The sequence below is a fragment of the Saimiri boliviensis genome, chromosome 9, assembly GCF_048565385.1.
Source record: "Saimiri boliviensis isolate mSaiBol1 chromosome 9, mSaiBol1.pri, whole genome shotgun sequence".
NCBI classification, from domain to species: Eukaryota; Metazoa; Chordata; class Mammalia; order Primates; family Cebidae; genus Saimiri; species Saimiri boliviensis.
The window spans coordinates 126,978,750-127,001,632 of record NC_133457.1 but is presented as its reverse complement, the minus strand read 5'-3'; the positions used below and the strand labels follow the sequence as shown (position 1 = coordinate 127,001,632).

At 55.2% G+C, this 22,883-nt stretch overlaps 1 protein-coding gene across 7 annotated transcripts; it reads right to left on the bottom strand.

Moving 5' to 3' along the window:
* Positions 1-547: 547 nt before the first annotated feature.
* TPD52L2 (TPD52 like 2) lies at positions 548-22,681 on the bottom strand. 7 transcript variants are annotated; one of them, XM_039479529.2, is made up of 9 exons: positions 22,531-22,679; positions 18,735-18,880; positions 16,315-16,463; positions 14,104-14,163; positions 8,486-8,587; positions 5,251-5,277; positions 4,280-4,321; positions 3,304-3,352; positions 548-2,188 (listed from the first exon to the last, which is right to left on the bottom strand). In XM_039479529.2, exons 1-9 carry the CDS (start codon positions 22,547-22,549, stop codon positions 2,093-2,095), a joined length of 690 nt encoding a protein of 229 aa, XP_039335463.1. In that variant the 5' UTR covers positions 22,550-22,679; the 3' UTR covers positions 548-2,092. The 7 variants fall into 7 exon arrangements, with proteins under 7 accessions (XP_039335463.1, XP_039335464.1, XP_039335465.1 ...); XM_039479530.2 differs by lacking the exon at positions 14,104-14,163 and having other exon boundaries at positions 22,531-22,681; XM_074406791.1 differs by lacking the exons at positions 548-2,188; positions 3,304-3,352 and adding an exon at positions 3,359-3,472.
* Positions 22,682-22,883: the final 202 nt, after the last annotated feature.

Here is a 22,883-nt window from a genome sequence, read left to right as displayed (position 1 = left end):
GAGTTGGGGGTCTGGCTATGTTGCCCAGGCTGGTCTCAAACTTCCAGGCTCAAGTGATCCTCTCGTCTTGACCTCCCGAAGTCCTGAGCTTACAGACATTAGCCACCACACCTGGCCTGTTGTTTTTACTGGAGATGGAATCCTGTTATGTTGCCCAGGCTGGTCTTGAACTCCTGGACCCAGGTGATCTGCCTCAGCTTCCAGGACGGCTAGGACTACAGGTGTGCCTGGCAGCAGCTCAGTGCCTGCAGGTGCAGCTGGCAAAGCCACCGGAGCTTCTGGCCCAACCTGGAGTCTGGTGAGCTCCTCCTCACCCTCCCGGGGCTCAGTGCCCACCATGCTGGGTCTGGCCCTACAGGTTGGCCATATGCCACTCTCCCCTCACAACTGGCTCCACTTGTTGTCCCAGCATTGAGGACTTGCCCTTTGTCTCCTGGACTGTCCCCTGCCTGCCTCTCCCAAGGGTGTGGACTCATCAGGGCAGGTCCCACGTGTTGGTTTCTTCACCACTCTTGCCATGGTCCCGAACGACAGATCACACAAGGTGGACTTTCCCCTAAGGAATGCTTTATTGACAAATTACCCATTATTACAACTTTAAGGAAAAGATACATCAGTTACACCTGTGCAGCCTGCCTTCTCACCACATCCCACAGGCCGACTTTAACCCTGGACAAAGGACACCGAGTGCCGGGGTTCCCCAGCCCCTGCGTCTTTATCGTGTGTGGAGTGCCGTCCCCAAGGGTGTCTGAACTGTCTGGGGACACGGCTGTCAGAAGACACAGGCTCTGTAAGCAGAGCACCTTGAGCTGAGCAGCCCTTCCCCCCAGGAGTGGCAGAGCCGTGTACACGGCAGGCAAACCCTCAGCGTCCTTCCAAGAGCCAGTAAGGCACAGAGCTGCCCCTGTAGACCACACCACCTGACACACGGGGCCCCGGTGTAAGAGAGGCTGTCGGGGTCTGACCACTTAAAAACAAGAGATCTTTGTGGCTCAGAAGAGGCGACAGCAATCCTGGCTGATGACTGCGCCCCACCCTCCACCTGACCTGTGGGGTCCTTTCATCCGAAGTGCTTCAAATGGGCGGGCTGGAGTCACTGACGAATGCCAGCCAGCCGGGCCAGGCCCATGCAGAGGCAGTGCTGTAAAGGGGCACAGCTCCTTTAAGGGGTGCTAAAGACAAGCTTTTCCTTCTCCCGGCCCCTCCCATCCACAGCAGCTCAAGATCTTTGGGGCAGAGCGGGGCAGCCAGTGGGATCGGCCAAGGTTGAGAAGACAGGCAGGTTTTGTACACTGGGATGGAGTGAGCGTGAAATAAAACACCCAACTGAACAGGCTGCCACGCAGGCTGCTGTAACACGCCCCGCTGTGCTCACAGCCGTTAAGGAACCCTCACCTACATACATACAAAAATTACAAAGAAATAAAGCATAAGGCAATGTAAGGCTTGTATTTCAGCTTGAGTCCGAAGAAATAATATTCTCTATGAGGCTAAAGCTGCTTTGCCTAGTTTTAATTTTTGAAAAGTCCACTGCATTTAAAAAATAATGAATTTGCTTCCGTTAAAGCTAGATTAGTGGAACAATTAGGCAGCTGCTGCTGATCAGTTTCCTTTCTGGGGGGGGCCTCAGAAAACAGTTTTCTGGTTCAGCATTTTGAGATTTTAAAATTGCAAACAGGTAGGACTTGCTGGGTGATTGCATTCCTTCTGAGAGTCAGGGAAGGAGGAGGAGGAAGAGGTCAGAAAATGCCACCTATTTTATGCTTAGGACTCTTCAATCCTTCCACACTGATGGGCTAGCAAGATTCCCAAAGGGAGCCAGGGCTTTGGCTCGCTCCTCTGAAGCCTCCTCCCCGTCCACTTCCGGCACCCCTAGGAAGGACACAGCACAGTGATCTGCTTCATCTACAAACTTTAGTGTGAAACGTCTGTGTACAGACCGTGTTCTCTAATTCATGCGAACGCAGCAGCCGCGTCTGTGTGTGCACGGGCAGGACTGTCCTCCAAGCCAGCTCTGTTCACCCGCCTGCCTGCGGCTGCGATGCTGAGGGTGTGTTGCGTGTGCTCTGCGGCGGGCGAAGCAACCTCAGGCTTAGAAAGGTGCGGGATCCGACAGGGGCTTGTCACCGCTCCCCGCTGAGGACGGGAGGCTGTCACTGCCATTCTCTCTGTCACCCACAACCTTAGACTACAGGAGAGAAAAGGTCAAGAAAGAAAAACCTGAGACAGAGCACACACAGGAGGCAGATCCCAGGCCCATGCTCAACAAAAGCTTCTGTCACATCAACACTGCTCAGCAGTGACGGGGAGCAAATCCCGGGCGGGCACCAGCCCAGAGAGGCCTCCAGAAACTAGGCTGAAAGATGACAGTGATGGCCGGGCGCGGTGGCTCAAGCCTGTAATCCCAGCACTTTGGGAGGCCGAGGCGGGTGGATCACGAGGTCGAGAGATTGAGACCATCCTGGTCAACATGGTGAAACCCCGTCTCTACTAAAAAATCCAAAAAAATTAGCTGGGCATGGTGGCGCGTGCCTGTAGTCCCAGCTACTCAGGAGGCTGAGGCAGGAGAATCGCTTGAACCCGGGAGGCGGAGGTTGCGGTGAGCCGAGATCGCGCCATTGCACTCCAGCCTGGGTAACAAGAGCGAAACTCCGTCTCAAAAAAAAAAAAAAAGAATGTCACACATGGAATGGCACCGTGTAGCGTTTTGGCATCACTGTCATCTTTTTTTTTTTTTTTTTTTTTTTTGAGACGGAGTTTCGCTCTTGTTACCCAGGCTGGAGTGCAATGGCGCGATCTCGGCTCACCGCAACCTCCGCCTCCCGGGTTCAAGCGATTCTCCTGCCTCAGCCTCCTGAGTAGCTGGGACTACAGGCACGCGCCACCATGCCCAGCTAATTTTTTTGGATTTTTTAGTAGAGACGGGGTTTCACCATGTTGACCAGGATGGTCTCAATCTCTCGACCTCGTGATCCACCCGCCTCGGCCTCCCAAAGTGCTGGGATTACAGGCTTGAGCCACCGCGCCCGGCTGATATTCTTGAAATGACAACATTATACAAATGGAGAGTGGACTGGCGGTTGCCGGGGGAAAGGCAGAAGGTACCAGGACGCGCAGTGGGGAGGCGTTCCAGGTCCTGAGGGCGAGACTGCACTACGTGTGACAGGCACAAGTCCTCTGTGTGTTACTTCCTACAACTGCCTGTGAATCCACAGTGACTACATGACTGGGACAAACCAGCTGCTGTGAGTGACAGGCCACACCCCGTTAAGAACGTCGGCTGGACGGTCCTGGTTCAATTACCTTTATGGTCCCCACTCGGTCCTCAAATGACTTGAAGGTTGCAGAGTTCCTTTAAAGAGAGAGGGAAGAGTGCTGGTGTCAAGAGCAAATGGTGGTGCCCTCCTAACTCTGAAGGGCCTCGGGCGAGGGCCAGCCTCCAAAGGGTCCCTAACAACAGCCCAAGATCTCACTGCAAAAATGTAACACATCCGGTCATTCCAGAGACTCCCCAGGTCAGAAGTGAGGTGGCCCAGGCCCAACAACCACAGGGACAGGCCCAGACATCAAACAAGGCCACTGAAAACCCCGTACTGTGCAGCTGGGGGTAGCAGCCCCTCTGTGCTGTACCCTAAAGGTACATCTTTGGCTCTTGTACTGGGGTTACGAAGTCAGGGGTTCTTCACGCACATCTCTAGAGAACCGAAGGGAAAACCAAGGATGCTTCTGGGACAGCAGAGTGATCGATAAGGAGACAGAGGAGGAGAAAGCAGGGCAGGCCAGCTCCATCCCACTCAGTCCCTCCCACACAACCAGATACCCGCCCCAGGCCCGGGGCCCCCATAGGCCAGCATGTCTGCAACACCCAGGCAGAGTCCCTACAAGAAGAACAGGGCTCTCTTGAGAATCACGGACCACAGCTCTGGGTGTTTCCATGAAGGCTGAGCCCTGTGATGTGTCCTGAGAGCAAGTGCCAGGATCTGTGTGCGAGCCTCCTGAACCCCGCCCCAGCCAGGGCCAGGACTTAGAAAGGACATGGCCCAGTTTGACACAAAGATCTCCTCTGGAGGCTTCAGGGTAAGAGACTGACCCCTACCAGGATTCCACGCCAGCCTAAAAGGGGGTCTTTCCCAGCCCTCAGCCTGCAGGAGGCTGCCATGGGAATGGTATCCTTAATTAATCCAGGGATATGGGAAGGGCCAGGACTGACCAGTGGGAGCTGCCCCAACCCCCACCAGAGCCACCTGGCTCTGGAGCCGCAGTGAGCAGCATACGTTACCTCATGGCCGGCATACTTATTGAGTGGCGGATGGAGTAGCTGCTGCTTGGAAGCATGGCAGAAGCAGAGAAGGAAGCAAGAATTAACACCTAGGTCCACACACAACCCAACTTGGCGGGCATGGCTGGCGCTGGGACTCCCCACTCCCAGCAGTTGGGGAGAGCTGCCTGCCCCTCCACCCAAGGGTCCCCCCTTGGCCTCATGGGGGCACCCCAAATTGCCCAGCACACAGCACGGGGGGGGGGGACAGCAGTGCTGTAGGGAAGCTGGAAGGGGACCAGGCCTGGGCTTTTGAAAAGCATTTGGTACAAACAGCCTTCAGATGTCCTTACTTGACTTCAGCAAGTTGAAGGGCCTTTTGGCAAAAAAGAAACCACCAGGTCAAGTAAAAACATGAAATCACAGGTTGTTCTGGGCCTGGCTCTAGACCTCCGAGTTCCAGCCAGAAGGGCGTGTGCGGCAGCGCCTGGGTGGGCCTGGAGAAGCCCCCTGGTCCGCAACAGGGCCCTGTGGGAGGAGCACCTTCGCTCTCAGGTCATAAACAGGACAAAACTCGATCTGAAGGAAAACCAGGACACAGGACTCCTGTTTAGCAGGAAGGGCGGTGAGAGGGTTGGCACAGCTCTCCCAGGTGACAATGCTCTTTCTGAGGAGTAAGCTCAGGAGTAGACACCAGGCCAGGGCAGCTCTTCACTGACCCGGGAGGAGGTGGCCTGCGAGCCTGGGTGGGAAGCACAAGGAGGGGACGCGGAAGTGCCAGGGACTGGGGAGGTTCCAGGGGGACCCCTGCGTCCCTCCCATGCTGCTGCTTTGTTCCCTGAGATGCAGCAACTGCCCGGCTGGCCCCGCTGGGAGGGGTGATCCCACTTTTACCCGCCCTCCGGCAGCACAGCCTCCCACAGGCCCTGCCAGAGCCCACTTTGCCCCAATTCACAGAAAAGTCTTCCACAGGTGTCCAGGCTCAGCCTTACCTAAAGGAGTGTGAGAATGGATGAGCCCTGGAAGGTGGCAGCAGGAGAGAAGAGGAAACGCAGAGTAAGCAAGGGAGGCCAGCACCCACCCACAGCCCTCTGTGGGGAGCCCCAGGGCCCCTCGCTCATGCTCAGAAGGCCCGGCAGGGGAAGACCCTCCAGGATGGCTCCTCCAGTCCACACACGGTCAGGGAGAGCAGCCCTGTCTCCAGTCTCCCCAAATCCTGACTCAACAGGATGACCTGTGAGCTCATGACTAGCAACTGCTCAGCCCCGTGGCTGTGCACAAGAGGCCCCCATCCACGCCCTGGCCACGTCTTTACGTCCCAGGACACACCCGTTTGGAGGCTGGAGAGAAGAAGCCACAGCACCTGGAGCACGACTGGTCCCATCCAGCCACACAAAGGTGTGAAACGTGCCGTGGCACCACAGCTGGGCTTGGCCAGCTCCATAGAACCAGAGCAGCCCGTGTGCCCCAAAGTGTGCCAGCTGTGGGAGGACGTGGGACACCCCTGGCACCGAGCACATCTACCGTGAGCTCCATCCATGCACGCAGACCCCAACCTGGAAACCTGTGTGTCCGAGGGCAGCTGCCACCAGGCACTGCAGCCAGGTCCACTCCGACACGGAGGGAACCACTGAAGAACCCACAAATGCTCAACTCACTTGAGGTTCCGAGAAGGCTGGTGCCTTGTCTAGGAGACCACAGAGCCGGACAGTGACCGACCCTGGTGTAAATCCCTCTCTGACCTGCATCCAGTGCCCCTTCCCCATCACAGACGTGGAGGCTGGCAGCTGGTCCAAGGAGGTTCCACACAAGGGTCAGGAGGGCCTGCTGGGTTTATCCAGCCCTAACTCAGGATATAACCCTCCCAGAGCCTAATTTTCACTTTCAGGGAGCAGAGAGCTCTCAATCTCAGTCTCTAAGTCAAGAAGTTAATGGGCCCAGATCTCAGAAACCACCTGTAACTGCTTGGAGATGAGGGGGACACACCAGAGGCTGCAGATGTCAGAGTTTACACCACCACTACAAACACACACAGAAGAGCATGCAGGGCAAGACACAGCAGCACACAGGACATCGCCACGGGCACTGAGGACATGGCCGGTCAACTGGAGTGAGCTGGCTCCTCCCAGGTCAGCCTGAGGCCCCGCTCACCCCAGCCAGCCCCATGTACCAGGGCACACGTACAAACACGTGACACAGAGTGGCCGGGCACACTGACAGAGCTGTGCCAGCGTCACTGCAACTGGAACTCCGCTCCCTCCCAGCCACACCCTGAGGCTACACGACAGAGAGCTGCCAACCCCAGGCCTGAGGAGAGCAAGAGCCTTTCTCCCCGTCAGAGAGGGGGCAGAGAACCGGGACTGTGTCCCTGTGCTTCCCGGGAAAAACGGGCTGCACACAGAACTGCCCGGATCAAAACAGCCAGGACTGGCTTGTGCACGGCTGTTCCAGTCAGTGCTGAGGCTCTGCCTGCCTCTTGGATTTCCACCATGATACTCGGAACAAACTCAAAAGGGAGTGGGGACACTTACGGTGGGCGAGACACCTCCTGATGGCTGGTGTAACTTAAGCATGGCAGACACCTGCTGCTTCCTGAAGATGCTCTGTGCCGAGACCGGCATTTTCAGGAAGAAACAGTCGTGCGAGGCCGCGCCCGGCCGAAGCTCAGGAGGTGGGTCCAGAGCTCAGCAGGGTGGAGACTTGCATTGTAGGGTGCCCCACAAGGACCCCCCAAGTCACAGCTGCTAGGGAGCGTGCAGCCCTGGACGTGTGAGGGTGTACAAAGGAAACACACACATTGTGTACTGATGACTGTGCAGCTTCTCCAGTTTAACCCTCTCGAAATAAAAGTTGCAGGGACGGGAGAGTAGATTACCTCAAACCAACAAAATGAAAAGTGGGCACAGCTCCTGGGCACTGGCCGTCCCTCTGCTTAGCAGGGTGGGTCCCTGGGTGTGTGGCCGTCTGTGTCCTGGCCTCTGGCTCAGTGATCAGGGGAAGGGGCGGGTGCAGGACGACCCCCAACTGGCAACCCCAGGCTGGAAGGCAGGACACACCTAACCTAAGGCAGGCAGGCAGGGAGCCACAAGCCAGCCCAGCAGGAAACGCACATATCTCTGAATCCTGCATGGGCCACAAGAGGGGAGGAGGGGAGGACTCGGGGGGTCAGTGCTGTGACCACACACCGGCCCTCCAGGAACCCCGCACCCACCTTTGCCATGATTGGGTCGGAGCTCCAGGGAGGCACTCCCCGAGATCCAAAAGCCAGAAGACCACTTCTGAGGATGGGAAAGGGGTCAGGGCAGGGTGGGCAGCAGCACCCAGAGGCTGGAACATGCCGGTGACAGGGACAACGCACATCATCCACTCATACAGCCCTGTGAAGGAAGGCCCGACCAAGGCCCAGCCAGGAGGTAGCCCAGCTGAGCATCACACCCAGGCCTCTGGCTTGATCCCCTCATCACCATGCTGTGGTCAAGGAGCCCAGAGCAGGGCCAGCAGGGCAGATGTGCCAGCCACAAAGCGCCGGCCCCCGCTCAGTCCTTGGGCCCAGGACTGCTTGCTGAGGGACCTCTGACGGCCAGGTGGCTGTCGCCAGCCTCCAGGAGAGAAGGCTCATTCAGGGCCTCCGGCTGTCTGACTGCACTGAGACCTGGGCAACACCCTGAGGAAGCACCACGCCGAGCACCTGTCCTGGAGATGGTGGAGGACTGCCGCCCACCCTGCCCGACCCCCAGGCTGGGGTCGCTGCCTCGCAATGAGGCGTCAAGGAGCACACTCCTCCCTCACCAACCCTGAGCACCACAAGTCACCCAATGGCACCAGCAGCTACCCTCCTTGAAGAACAAAGAAATGGCAGAACAGGCCGGGCACGGTGGCTCACGCCTGTAATCCTAGCACTTTGGGAGGCAGAGGTGGATGGATCACCTGAGGTCAGAAGTTCAAGACCAGCCTGGCCATCATGGTGAAACCCCATCTTAAAAATAAATAAATAAATAAATAAATAAATAAATAAAAAGAAACGGCAGAACAGCAGCCAATGGGAACACACAAACCTCCCAGGCAAGTGTCTGCACGCAGACTGGTCGGGGGCCATGACAGCCAAATCCCTGAGCCAGTGCGCCTGAGCCCTGATCTCCAGGCAGGCTTCCTGGAGCGCCTCCAAGGCCTCACCCTGCACTGGCCCTGGCCAGGTTTTGGGGCAGCAGGGTCAGGGTCAGGTCTCACCTCATGTCTCCAAGCTTCCTGCTGATGGCAGAGCCCACCGTGGACAGGGCAGCTGAAGTCTTCTGTCCTGCCTGTGAAAGTGTTTCCTGAGTCTTCCTGTAGCTGGAAGAATACACACTAGTTAAACCAACCGGACAGCATGGGTGGGCCACCACCCACAGCCAAGCAAAGCACTGGGAGCGAGCCCGAGGGAAACCGAGGAAAGGAGCTGGAGCGGGGGGTGGATGCCCGCCAGGTGGCTGCAGAGGGGTGCAAGCCCAGAGCCCCTCGGCCCCCAGAGACCCCTATAGCGAGGAGCAGCCCATGCTGTGCCCGCCCAGGAGCTCTTAGCAACACTGGGAGTCACGGTCCGCAGCCCTGCAATGACGCTGCCTTCTCATCTCACAGTCCAACTCCACCCCTCACCCGACACCTACTGAGCCTGCTCTCCGGACTTCTCACAGTCCCTCTGACTACAGAGAAGGCGCCCCATCTGCCTGCTAGAGAGCGACGGGCCCCTGAGGTGCAGGCGTGCAGGCAGTGCCGGAGCAGAAAGGCCTCTCAGATCCTTAACCCTAACACATTCGTGCAGGGCCCCTTTCCTCTTCCCACATGAGACTGTACTGAGGGGAGAAAACGCAGCTCAACGAGGCCAGGGGGAGACGAGCTTCACAGCGTGGCCACGTGGCCCACGAGGAGCCCTGTGTGCTCCAGGGGGACACGGGACAGGCCTCTCCTCACAGTGCCCCCAGTGAAGGCCATGCTTCCGTCCCCTCTAGCTCCCCAAGTGTCCACCCACATGGTGCATCCCACCAAACAAAATTTCCAGGGCCTCGGCGTCCACGGGACAGGCCGAGGGCAGCAGGCAGGATGCTGCAGTTGCAGGGACACGCAGGCCACTGTAACAGTCAACACCTGACATCGCTGGCCCTCATCCAGCTGCCACTGTATAAGCACAGAACATGGCAGCCTCCAGTAACAAAGCCCACAAGCCACTCACCACAGCTCCCCCCTGAATGAAGTCAGGGAGCTGAAGGCTGAATACAGACGGGCTCCCAGGGCCATCCTGGCGTTGCCAGTGCCAACCTGGAGAGCTGGCAAGCCCAGGCCATGACTGGGTGGCATCTGGAATGGGTGCCAGAGAAGGCACCAGCTCCCAGCAGGCACCACGATGAGCCTTCTGGGGCCCTCACTCACAGGACCTCCGAAGCGCTCCCTGCAGGAGGCCCCGTGTGAGCCGAGTGCTGCTACTCTCCAGCTCCCAGCAGCTGACACGACTGTGGGACACGGCAAGTGAGCGCTGACAGCACATCCTAGCACAGAGTTCTTGTGCCCGCCCGGTGCCTGCTCGGGCCCCCAGCCCAAGGCCTTCCCAGATGATGCACTATTTTTTTTTTTTTTTTGAGATGCAGTCTCACTCTGTCACCCAGGCTGGAATGCAGTGGTGCGATCTTGGCTCACTGTAACCTCTGCCTCTGGGTTCAAGAGATTCTCCTGCCTCAGCCTCCCTGATTACAGGCTCCCACCACCACGCCTGGCTAATTCTGTATTTTTAGTACAGACGGGGTTTCACCAGGCTGGTCTCGAACACCTGACCTAAGATGATATGCCTGTCTCGGCCTCCCAAAGTGCTGGGATTACAGGTGTGAGCCACCACACCTGGCCCAGAAGATGTACTTTCCCATCCAGACTGTGCAGCTGGAACCACGGCTGTTTTTGTTTTTTGTTGTTGTTTTTAAATAGAACACCAGGTTTAAATAACTAATGACCTGCTATATTTAGTTTCAAAAATACAAATTCTGAAAACATCTTCAACCTTGATTTTCCCTGAAATATCAAATGCATAAAAGCGTGAACATTCCGTGGTTTGCTGAAGCGAAGTCACCTGCAGCAAAGGATTCTAAGGTCCTCACAGTACCTGCATTTGTGCTCAGAGTGGGGATGAAAAACTGAAGTCAGACAGAAAACCACCACCTGTGCCTGGCACCGCCTTCAGAAGGAGACAGGGGTCTTGAACGTTACCTGTGGGTGGGTAAGAACCACCTGCCCGAGGAGGAGGGTCCTGAGGGTCACGCTGACACGAGGGGCCACTGTGGTCCCTGCTGTGCCATGCCATAAACCACACTCAAGCCCTGGTGGCTCCACGGCCTGCGCATTGCTTGGGTGTGAGAACAAGGGGTCACAAGGGAACCTTCTCTGGAAATAGGAACCCCCAAACTTCGGACGGCCCTGGAAGCACTGGGCATCCCCTGCACGGCCTGAGGCCCCCAGCAGCACCTCCCCGGCCTTCTCTTCCTACAACCTGGCTGTGGCTTTGACCTCTCCTTTCCCCTTCTTAGTCCCATCCTGGGCCTCCCAAGCGGCGGCAGCAGTAGCTGTGAGGTCCCCCTTCCAAGGCTCACAGGGCTGCAAGCCTGTTCTGAGAGCCTCAAACGCGCAGGCACACACATTCCTCAAATGAGCCAGAAGGCAGGGCTGTTATTACTCCAGAAGAGGAAGCTGGGCCCAGGAGGAAGGCGCAGGGCTCACAGCCAGCCTCTGCACCCAATAACCACCTTCAGCTGTACTTTAGAGCGCCACGCTGGGCAACCCCAGCCAACACCCATTTGGGAGTTACTAAGACCTTCTAGGAAGAGAGCCCTGGACAAAGCAGTTTCGTCCCATGGCCAGCGAGCCGTCCCCGGGCCAGCACAGGGCATCTGGTGGACATCTTGGCACTCCCGCTCTCCTGAGTCTTCCTCTGGTGGCTGCCCCTACTCCCACTCAGGGTGGACAGGTGATCCAGGCCTAGCCAGAGCACACCACCTCCCAGGCCACAGCCATCGGTCCAGGGGCCACACTGCTAGGCTGCAGCGCCGGAGCAGAGGCTTCTCTGCTGGGTGAGTGCTGCCCCCTCCCTGGGGCTTCTCTGCCGGGTGAGTGCTGCCCCCTCCCTGGGGCTTCTCTGCTGGGTGAGTGCTGCCCCCTCCCTGGGGCTTCTCTGCTGGGTGCGTGCTGCCCCCTCCCCCTTTGGTTGATGCTACCTCGAGTCATACTTTCTGTCCCCTACAACCAAAACAACTCAAAGTGAACCAGCTCCTAACTCCAGAATCTACACAATGCCCCCCTCAACACTAGGATTTTTAGTTAGCTCTGCCTATAAACAGAATCCAACAAGGCATTCATTTCACCACTCACAGAAGAGGGCTGCTCCCACAGTCAGACATGACCCACTGAGGAGAACGTGGCGGCATTGCAGCCTCACAGGGCCAAGCACCAGCACTCCACCCACCCACTCCACTCCACTCCACTCCTTCCCATCCTCCAGCTACCCCTGGCTGAAACGGTCTACAAACAAGTGGGTCACGATGCAGGGAGCTTTGATTGCCTTCCTCTGCAAGAGCTCTGGGCAGTGGAGGCGGCCCGCAGCCCATCTCCTGAAACCTGACTAGGAGAGGCACCAGCCAGGAGGAGCACACACCTCAGCCACATCCTCAGGCCCCACCTGCCGAGCCGTGTCCCTTCCGCCTGGGCCGTCCCGGTAGAGGCCATCACCCCCATCAGGCCCGTCCCGGTAGAGGCTATCGTCCTCTGCCTGGACCGTCCTGTCCTGGTAGAGACCATCACCCCCACCTGGGCAGTCCAGGTAGAGACCACTGCCCTGCCCCGCCCCGCCCCGCCCCGTCCGCCCTCCCTCCCCCAGGGCTGTCTGGACAGAAACGCTTCCACTCTGGGGCTGCCAGTTTGACAGGTCTCCCCTCAGAACTGGGGGTGAAACCTCAAGGGAATGGCCTCTGCCAGGTGACGCACCAGCCATGTGCATCCACGCTGAGCCACAGGTTTCTCCAGAGGGGTCAGGATTCTGAGTGCTATAAGCAAGCCCTCTGAAACTGTTTGGAATAGGATCCCGGCAGCTTTTTTTTTTTTTTTTTTTTTGAGACGGAGTTTCGCTCTTGTTACCCAGGCTGGAGTGCAATGGCGCGATCTCGGCTCACCGCAACCTCCGCCTCCCGGGTTCAGGCAATTCTCCTGCCTCAGCCTCCTGAGTAGCTGGGATTACAAGCACGTGCCACCATGCCCAGCTAATGTTTTGTATTTTTAGTAGAGACGGGGTTTCACCATGTTGACCAGGATGGTCTTGATCTCTTAACCTTGTGATCCACCCGCCTCGGCCTCCCAAAGTGCTGGGATTACAGGTGTAAGCCACCGCGCCCGGACCCCGGCAGCTTTTTCATGTCAGTTGGTTTTACAGAACAGCGCTGAGGTCTCCTAAGACTCCTTGCAGACTGACTGCACTGTGCATCTGCCCGATGCCCAGACTGCAGGGACAACCATCACTGTCCCAACCTGAGAAACACCTGTGGCCCAGCGAAGTCACTGTTCAACACAGCCCTAAGACACAGCCCACCAGGGCTCCTAGAATACCCAGGTCAACAGCTGGCTGCTGTAGCCACGCCCAACCACTGCCAGGTCCTAACACCGCCCCCCACTGTGACACCAGACACAAAGGCTCCACGTACACGCAGCGCCAGCCTGGCCCCCTGGGACCCTCAAAACAAGCTCGCCAGCAACCATTTCCTTTCAGCCAAACATGGGAGGACCTTCTGCCCGTCTTCTGTGGCAACCATGACAGCGCTTCCTTCTAAATAACTGACGGAAAACTCCCACAGAGACTGTTTAAAAATACTCCTCTACTCAGTTTAAAGAAGTTATAATCATTTCAGAGCACAAATCAATGAAGTGCAATTATCTGGTGAAAGGATCTCCAAACATTAGGAGTCACTCTGAACTACACCCGACACACACATATACAGCTATCGCGCTGAATCCACACAGCTGCCGCTCCGACAGTGCGGTGCCTCCCAGACCATCAGGACTTTGAATTCCACCAGCACATCCCACACCACACCCTCCACTCAAGAACTACCTCTAAAGGATGAAAGGAATTCTGACACCCACCAGCTGGAGCTAAGCAGGGACAAACAAAAATTTGCCAACAAAATCAGGCCAAGTGGTGTTGTCCGGCTTGTGCACCGAGGGAAGCCAAGCAGCTCTACTGGTGAGAGATGAAGCTGGGACCAGTGAGGGCCTCCTATCTAAGGATGTGTCGGGCAGAGGGGAGTTTTTTTTTTTTTTTTTTTTTTTTTTTTTGAGACAGAGTTTCGCTCTTGTTACCCAGGCTGGAGTGCAATGGCGCGATCTCGGCTCACCGCAACCTCCGCCTCCTGGGTTCAGGCAATTCTCCTGCCTCAGCCTCCTGAGTAGCTGGGATTACAGGCACGCGCCACCATGCCCAGCTAATTTTTTGTATTTTTAGTAGAGACGGGGTTTCACCATGTTGACCAGGTTGGTCTCGATCTCTCAACCTTGTGATCCACCCGCCTCGGCCTCCCAAAGTGCTGGGATTACAGGCTTGAGCCACCGCGCCCGGCCTCAGAGGGGAGTTTTAAGTGTGGTCAGGGGGCTGAGAGAGTTTCCTTCAGCTACTACTCCCGGCTCCACACAAGTTTAAAGGCTAGTTTAGCTGAGACAGAAAAAGTAATATTAAGAAAATATAGCCAGCAAACACCAAAACAAGCTTTGTGCTAAGCGTGCACAGCCCCCTTCCCTGACTGAGGCGGAGAGGAGGAAGGAGCAGTGCTGAGGGCACAGGCACTCACAGGTCTGACTGGGTCACCTTCTCATTCCACTCTCCAAGTTTCTCAGAAGTTTTCACATAGCTAAAAACAGAAAGTCTACAGTGAATTATTTAGAAGAACAATTTTAACTCAGGCTTCAAACTGCAGGCGGGGTTCCAAGGAAGACAAAGAACGACCAACTGGCAGGAACATCAGCTCCACAGACAGCCCGACAACAGGGTGCACGGCCCCAGCACGCCCTGTGCAGGCCCCAGGCCGCCAGGTGAGCTTCGGGGAACTGGAAGGGCACAGCCCAAAGCTCCAAAACACCTTGGAATTCAAAACCTATGATGGCCCAGGACAAAAACATGGGCTTTTCATACGTGAGATTTATGAAGCGTGACTTGATCTTTCTGTGGGAACATGGCTTCCGGGAAACATTCCACGCCCGCCCCCACCTTGAAGGTTATGTTTCAGAAAAGCCACGTGGAAAGGGCCGAATGAGAAAGCAGCACGTCCCAAATTCAGAGAGCTAGGCCACATCTGGGACAGAGATCCCAGGGTTATAGGACCATGCAGTCATAAAAGGTCAGAGGTCCTGGGGTTGTGGGACAATATGATCATATCTGTATTTTTTTTTAATTTTATTTATTTATTTTTTGAGACGGAGTCTTGCTCTGTTGCCAGGCTGGAGTGCAGTGGCACAAACTCAGCTCACTGCAGCCTCCGCCTCCTGGGTTCAAGTGATTCTTCCACCTCAGCCTCCCGAGTAGCTGGGACCACAGGCACATGCCACCATGCCCGGCTATTTTTTTGTATTTTGAGTACGAGACAGGGTTTCACCATATTGGCCAGGATGGTCTCGATCTGTTGACCTCGTGATCCGCCTGCCTCGGCCTCCCAAAGTGCTGGGATTACAGGCATGAGCCACCACACCCGGCCCTGTATTTTTTTTTTAAGACAGAGTCTTGCTCTGTTGCCCAGGATGGAATGCAGTGGCACAATCTTGGCTTATTGCAACCTCCACCTCCCAGGTTCAAGAGATTCTCCTGCCTCAGCCTCCCCAGCAGCTGGGATCACAGGTGCACACCACCATGCCCAGCCAGATTTTTCTATTTTTTAGTAGAGAGGAGGTTTCACCATGTTGGCAAGGCTGGTCTTGAACCTCTAACCTCGAGTGATCCACCCACCTCGGCCTCCCAAAGTGCTGGAATTACGGGCACAAGCCACTGAGCCCAGCCCATATGGTCAAATCTGGGTCACAGGCTGCGACCATGCCACACCCACAGTAAGGACCACAGAAAAAACATTCTTGCCAAGGACCTGATCAGTGCTCTCTCAAGTCTGGACCCTGAAACACATTCTACCTATCAATTTCCACCTGAACAACTTGCCTGTGTGTCCATCTGCCTTTTTAAAACACATAAGCTGGGTGTGGTGGCACACACCTGCAATCCCAAGCATTTTGGGAGGCTGAGACAGGAGGATTGCTTAAGCCCAGTAATTTCAGGCCAGCCTAAGCAACAAAGCAGGACACTGTCTCTATAAAACGTGAAAATATTAGCCAGGCATGGTGGTGCACGCCTATAGTCCCAGCTACTAGGGAGTTGAGATGGAAGGACTGCTTGACCCCAAGAGGTTGAGGTTGCAGTGAGTCATGATTACGCCACTGCACTCCAGCCTGGGTGACAGTGAGACCATCAGAAAAAAGAAAAAAAAAGGCCAGATGTGGTGGCTCACGCCTGTAATCCCAGCACTTTGGGAGGCCGAGGTAGGCAGATCACCTGAGTCAGGAGTTCGAGACCAGCCTGGACAGCATGGCAAAACCACGTCTCTACTAAAAATATAAATTAGCCAGGCGTGGTGGTGGGCACCTGTAATCCCAGCTACTCTGGAGGCTGAGGCAGGAGAATTGCTTGAAACCGGGAGGTGGAAGTTGTAGTAAGCCAAGATCACGCCATCACACTTTACCATGGGCAACAGAGAGACTCTGTCTCAAAAAAATAAATAAATATACAAAAATTTAAAAATAAATAAAACACATGTAGACTCCAAACTCTTTGAACAAAAAAGGCAGAGTCCCTGGGTCAAGAGCTCAGAGCCTCCCACTGGCTCCTTCCAAACAGGCTACTCAACTCCATGGCTGGACCTCATCCCTGAGCATGAAGACACTCCCCACACCACAAGCCAGAAACACATCTGTGGTCCACGTTCTCCCCAGCCCCCCGGCGTGCGGCTGGGGCAGGTACCTACGCGTTAGAGACCTGCATATCATGCCAGCTCCGGGACAGGTTCTGTTTCAAGCCCCCCAGGGTGGACAGGCCCAGCCTCCTCTTGAGCTCTCCACAGTGCCTCTCCTTGGCTGCCAGGACCTGGCGTAGAGTGACAATTTCCTCTTCCACCTGCAAAGCACATAGTTGACATGATGAGCCATCACTACTGCGGGAAGTGACTAACATCCTCATACACAGCGCCAGAAGAGTTACACAAGAACTTTCCGCTTACCAAAGCATTAACTCATCCTAGGAATAGTGTCTACAGCAGATTTTTTTTGAGACAGTTCTGCTCTTGCTGCCCAGGCTGGAGTGCAATGGCGCGATCTCAGCTCACCACAACCTCCGCCTCCCAGGTTCTAGCAATTCTCCTGCCTCAGCCTCCCAAGTAGCTGGGATTACAGGTGCCCACCACCACGCCTGGCTAATTTTATATTTTTAGTAGAGCTAGGGTTTCGCCATGTTGGTTAGGCTGGTCTTGAACTCCCAACCTCAGGTGATCCACTAGCCTTGGCCTCCCAAAGTGCTGGGATTACAGGCAAGGGCCACCGCACTCAGCCAGCAGACATTGTTTTAATCTGGTACTAGGAACTTGACTCCAGAGAACTGTTCCATGCCTCTGAGCTAAATGGTTCTGGTAGAGCTACCAATCACTGTGTCCATTTGCAGTCATGAGGAATGACCCAGGATCACCATGCTAGGCTTGTCCAAGCTCTTTCCTGGGACTGAGCATGTTTTTAAAAAGGTGAAAAACCTGGCCGGGTTCAGTGGCTTGTGCATGTAATCCCAGCACTATGGGAGGCTGAGGTGGGTGGATCACAAGGTCAGGAGTCTGAGACCAGCCTGAACAATATGATAAAACCCCATTTCTACTAAAAATACAAAAATTAGCCGGGTGTGCTGGCATTCGCCTATAATCCCAGATACTCAGGAGGCAGGAAAATAGCTTGAACCCAGGAGGCAGAGGTTGCAGTGAGCCGAGATTGTGCCATTGCACTCCGGCCTGGGCAACAAGAGTGAAACTCTGTCTCAAAAAAATAAAAAAATGAATTATCTTTCTTCCTTGTAATCCCAGCACTTTGGGAGGCTGAGGCAGGCGGATTACCTACAGTCAGGAGTTCGAGACCAACCTGGCCAACATGGCAAAACCCCATCTCTACTAAAAATACAAAAATTAGCCAGGAGTGGTGGTGTGCACCCATAATCTCAGCTACTCAGAAGACTAAGGCAAGAGAATCACTTGAACTTGGGAGGTGGAGGCTGCAGTGAGCCGAGATCATGCCACTACACTCCAACCTGGGCGACAGAGTGAGACTCCATCCTAAAAAAAAAAAAAAATTATCAGGCTGGGCGCGGTGGCTCATGCCTATAATCCCAGCACTTTGGGAGGCCGAGGCGGGTGGATCACGAGGTCAAGAGATGGAGACCATCCTGGTCAACAAGGTGAAACCCCATCTCTACTAAAAATACAAAAAGTAGCTGGGCATGGTGGCACGTGCCTGTAATCCCAGCTACTCAGGAGGCTGAGGCAGGAGAATTGCCTGAACCCGGGAGATGGAGGTTGCAGTGAGCCGAGATCGCGCCATTGCACTCCAGCCTGGGCAACAAGAGCGAAACTCCATCTTTAAAAAAAAAAAAAAAATTATCTTTCTTGGCTGGGCACGTGGCTCAAGCCTACAATCCTAGCACTTTGGGAAGCTGAGCCAAGCAGATCTCTTGAGACTGGGAGTTCAAGAGCAACCTGACCAACATGGTAAAATTCTGTCTCAACTAAAAATACAAAAATTAGGCTGGGTGCGATGGTTCACTCCTGGCTGACAGGGGGCGGATCACGAGGTCAGGAGATTGAAACCACCCTGGCTAACATGGTGAAACCCCATCTCTACTAAAAATACAAAAAATTAGCCAGATGTGGTGGCGGGCGCCCGTAGTCCCAGCTACTCAGGAGAGTAAGGCAGGAGAATTGCTTGAATTCAGGAGGTGGAGGTTGCAGTGTGCCAAGATCGTACCACTGCACTCCAGCATGGGCGACATAGCAAGACTCCATCTCAAAGAAAAAAAAAAAATATATATCAAGTGTTAATTCCAACAGAGACACTCTCAGCAGATGGCTGCTCAGAGGCAGTTTGTGTGTGAATACTCTCCCTGAAGCACTCCAGAAGGACCAGGCAGAGGTGTGGGGAGGAAGTCATGCCCTGCCTCTACTGCCAGGTGGCTCTGAGTCCAGTGCATGGAGCTGGGCACATACAAAGAGAGCCCCACTATCCATGGGAAGGCAGAGCAGGGTGGGTGGCCACCCAAGGCAATTCCTCCAGAATATGGCCAGTATCCTGGCCTCTCATTAATCCAAGAGGGCCTTAACACCAATTCACACCAGAACAGAAAGCCAAGCCACAGCACCTTGGTCAGCTCAGCCCTGAGCTCCTCCTCCTCAGCCTCTGTCAGACCCTCAACAGCAGGAGTCCGGGCAGCCACACCTGTGCCGACAGGGACGTCGGTCATGGAATCAGACAGCAGACCTTTGTTAGGAGAATTCAGGTTGATATCTGCCAGAGACAAAATGAGGCCAGAGAGTTACTTCCTTCTAAGTAAATACAGCAGAGGTCTCTAGCAGGACGAAAGCAAAGGTGGGAGGGAGGGAGACCCCAGAGACTCACACCTCTTCTCTGAGAGGTCTGTGAGGACAGCTTCGGCATCAGACTAGGGCAGCCACACCTCAGGCCACCTTGAGATGAAAATCCAGTACCACCTGTGCTGCTTCAGAGCACGAGAAATGCTGGCCCAAGACAGCCAAACCCCAATTCCAGCTTCCCAGTGAGAATACTATCTTCAGAGGCAGGAAACCTTGCTACAAAGAAAGCAGCTCAATCTAACAGATCTTCCACTTTTTTTGTGTGTGATGGATTCTCACTCTGTCACCTAGGCAGGAGTGCAATGGCGCCATTGGCTCATACAACCTCTAAATCCCGGGTTCAAGCAATTCTCTGCCTCAGCCTCCCAAGTAGCTGGGATTACAGGTGCCCACCACTACACCCGGCTAATTTTTCTGTACTTTTATTACAGATGGGGTTTCACCATCTTGGCCAGGCTGGTCTTGTACTCCTGACTCGTGATCCACCCTGGCCTCTCAAAGTGCTGGGATTACGGGCGTGAGCCACTGAGCTTACCTTAAAAGTAAATTAAAATAAGGCTGGGCGTGGTGGCTCACGAGCTCAAGAGATCCAAACCATCCTGGTCAACACGGTGAAACCCCGTCTCTACTAAAAATACAAAAAATTAGCTGGGCATGGTGGCACGCGCCTGTAATCCCAGCTACTCGGGAGGCTGAGGCAGGAGAATTGCCTGAACCCAGGAGGCGGAGGTCGCGGTGAGCCGAGATCGCGCCATTGCACTCCAGCCTGGGTAACAAGAGCGAAACTCCGTCTCAAAAAATAAATAAATAAAATAAAATAAAAACTATGCCTTTCCAATTAAAAAACAAAACAAACAGATTGAATGCACTTAACAAAGACCCCCTTTTTAAAAGCTGGCTGCAGGTCATTCCCTTCAAATGTCCCACAGGACTGAAGCTGTGCACTTTCCTGGCACTCGAAAAATGCTTAATACATGAAGTTTATCCACTGTTTTATCAACTGATTCTGACTTTTTTTTTTTTTTTGAGACGAGTCTCATTCTGTCACCCAGGCTGCAGTGCAGTGGCGTGATCTCCACTCACTGCAACCTCCACGTCCTGGGTTCAATCAATTCTCCTGCCTCAGCCTCCGAAGCAGCTGGGACTACAGGCTCGAACCACTATGCCTGGCTAGTTTTTTTTTTTTTTTTAAGACAGAGTTTTTGCTCGTTACCCAGGCTGGAGTGCAGTGGCGCGATCTCGGCTCACCACAACCTCCGCCTCCTGGGTTCAGGCAATTTCTCCTGCCTCAGCCTCCTGAGTAGCTGGGACTACAGGCACGCACCACCATGCCCAGCTAATTTTTTTTTTTTTTTTGTATTTTTAGTAGAGACGGGGTTTCACCATGTTGACCAGAATGGTCTCAATCTCTTGACCTCATGATCCACCCGCCTCGGCTTCCCAAAGTGCTGGGATTACCGGCTTGAGCCACCAGGCCTGGCCCTGCCTGGCTAGTTTTTAAATTTTTAGTAGAGACCAGGTTTCGCTTTGTTGGCCAGGCTGGTCTCAAACCCCTCACCTCAAGTGATCCACTGGCCTTGGCCTCCCAAAGCTTTGGGATTATAGGCGTGAGTCACCGAGCCCAGCCTTTCTCTTCTATTTGAAAAAAGATAAATGAGGCCGGGCGCGGTGGCTCAAGCCTGTAATCCCAGCACTTTGGGAGGCCGAGGCGGGTGGATCACAAGGTCGAGAGATCGAGACCAACCTGGTCAACACAGTGAAACCCCATCTCTACTAAAAATACAAAAAATTAGCTGGGCGTGGTGGCGCATATCTGTAATCCCAGCTACTCGGGAGGCTGAGGCAGGAGAATCGCCTGAGCCCAGGAGGCGGAGGTTGCGGTGAGCCGAGATCGCGCCATTGCACTCCAGCCTGGGTAACAAGAGCGAAACTCCGTCTCAAAAAAAAAAAAAAAAAAAAAAAAAAAAAAGATAAATGAAGCCAGGAGCAGTGGCTCACGCCTGTAATCCCAGGACTGTGGGAGGCCAAACCAGGGCGGATCACCTGAGGTCAGGAGTTCAAGATCAGCCTGACCAACATGGAGAAATCCCGTCTCCACCAAAAATAAAATATTAGCAGGGCATGGTGGTGCATGCCTGCAATCCCAGCTACTCGGGAGGCTGAGGCAGGAGAATCGCTTGAACCAGGAGGTGGAGGTTACAGCGAGCCAAGATCATGCCACTGCATTCCAGCCTGGGCAACAAGAGTGAAAATTCTGTCCCCCTGTGTCCTTGCCCCACCCCACCAAAAAAGTAGAAAGACCAATTGACCCGGGATGGTGCACCTGCAGTCCTACAGTCCCAGCTACTTGGGAGGCTGAGGCAGGAAGGTCGCTTGAGCCCAGGAGTTGAAGATTGCAGTAAGCTACCACTGCACTCCAGCCTGGGTGACAGAGACAGACGCTATCTCTAAATAAATAAATTCAAAAATAAATAAATAAACAAATAAATGCCTTGCAGAACAAAGCGGCACCCAGGAATTATAATGCTGAATATGCAACCTGGTGCAGTGGCTCACGCCTGCAATCCCAGCACTTTGGGAGGCCAAGGTGGATCACGAAGTTAAGAGATCGAGACCATCCTGGCCAAAAGAGTGAAATCCTGTCTCTACTAAAAACACAAAAATTAGCTTGGCGTGGTGGCACGTGCCTGTACTCCCAGCTACTTGGGAGGCTGAGGCAGGAGAATCCAGTAAGCCAAGACAGTGCCAGTGCACTCCATCCCGACGACAGAGCAAGGCTACCTCTCAAATATGTGTGTGTGTGTGTGTGTGTGTGTGTGTGTACACACACACACACACACACATAATGCTTAAAATGCAACTGCAGTTTAACAGTGGAAAAGCTTCCTGAACTTATCCTGTGTGGTTACCTCAACTTAGAAATTTAGCACCCCTCTCTACAGCCCAAAAGGGAAGACAGACGTGTACCATCTTCTCAAGATTGTAATCTCCTGGGTTCGCTCCATATTCCTCAGTGGCCATCTCGTCCTGCTCCGAGGTGACTGTTCTGGAAACAGTCCTGGGGGTGCCCCCGACTCCCTGCACCCCTCTCCATGAGCCACCCCTAAGTAGGCTGAGCTCCGAGCAGAGCTGCCACCCAAGGGGGGCTCTGCTGAACGCGAAGACCGTTTCACCGCCCCTTGCCCCTTCTCGGGAGCCGTCCTCCACACCTCGGGCCGGGTCCCGGTGCCCCGCGCAGGAACCCCGCGGTGGCAGAGCAAGGACGGGGCGGGGGGGGGGGCGGCACACGTGAGACCTGCCCGGAGCAGCCGCCAGGGAACCAGACCTCGGAGAGGCCCCGGAGAAGACCGGGAGGGCGGCCGGAGAGAGCCCAGGGGGCGGTCCGGGCCGCGGGCGAAAGACGCGCCCCACGGCCATCGTGAGCTTCGCGGTCGGCGGCCCGGGAGCTGAAGAGGGGCAAGCGGAGGCGGAGAGGACCGAGAGCCGCGCACGCGACCCCGGGAGAGGGGGCACACCCGGCGGCCGGGGCCCCTCTGCGGCGGAGGCGCCGGAATCCGCAGGTACCTTGGCCGGCGGAGTCCATGTTCGGGCGGCGTCCGGACCGCTGTAGCGGGCGCTGAAAGAGCCGAGCGGGTGGCGCCGGGCCTGGCTCGCCGCGTCCACACCAGCCAGCGGAACTGCTTCGGCCCCGCCGCCTTACGTCATCAGCGACGCGACGGCCACTTCCGCTCCGGCGCGGGCTCCGCCCTCCTCCCGCCCACCAGTGTTGTCCAATGAGAGCGTGGTTTGGCCCGTCCTGGCTCATCTGACTCAACCCGATAGGCCGAAACTGCGGGCGAAGCCGGAAACGGAGGAGGGGTTCGGAGGGAATCCGTTCCAGGTTGACTCCACCAGCGAGATGCACAGGTAGAACGGTC

Excerpts from the sequence above, each read along its gene's own strand:
- TPD52L2 (XM_039479534.2), bottom strand. Across the intron at positions 14,164-16,314 it reads GATATGCAGGTCTCTAACGC|CTATGTGAAAACTTCTGAGA; the intron begins GTAGGTACCTGC and ends TTCTGTTTTTAG. Across the intron at positions 2,189-8,485 it reads AGGAAGCTTGGAGACATGAG|TCTAAGGTTGTGGGTGACAG; the intron begins GTGAGACCTGAC and ends TCTCTCCTGTAG.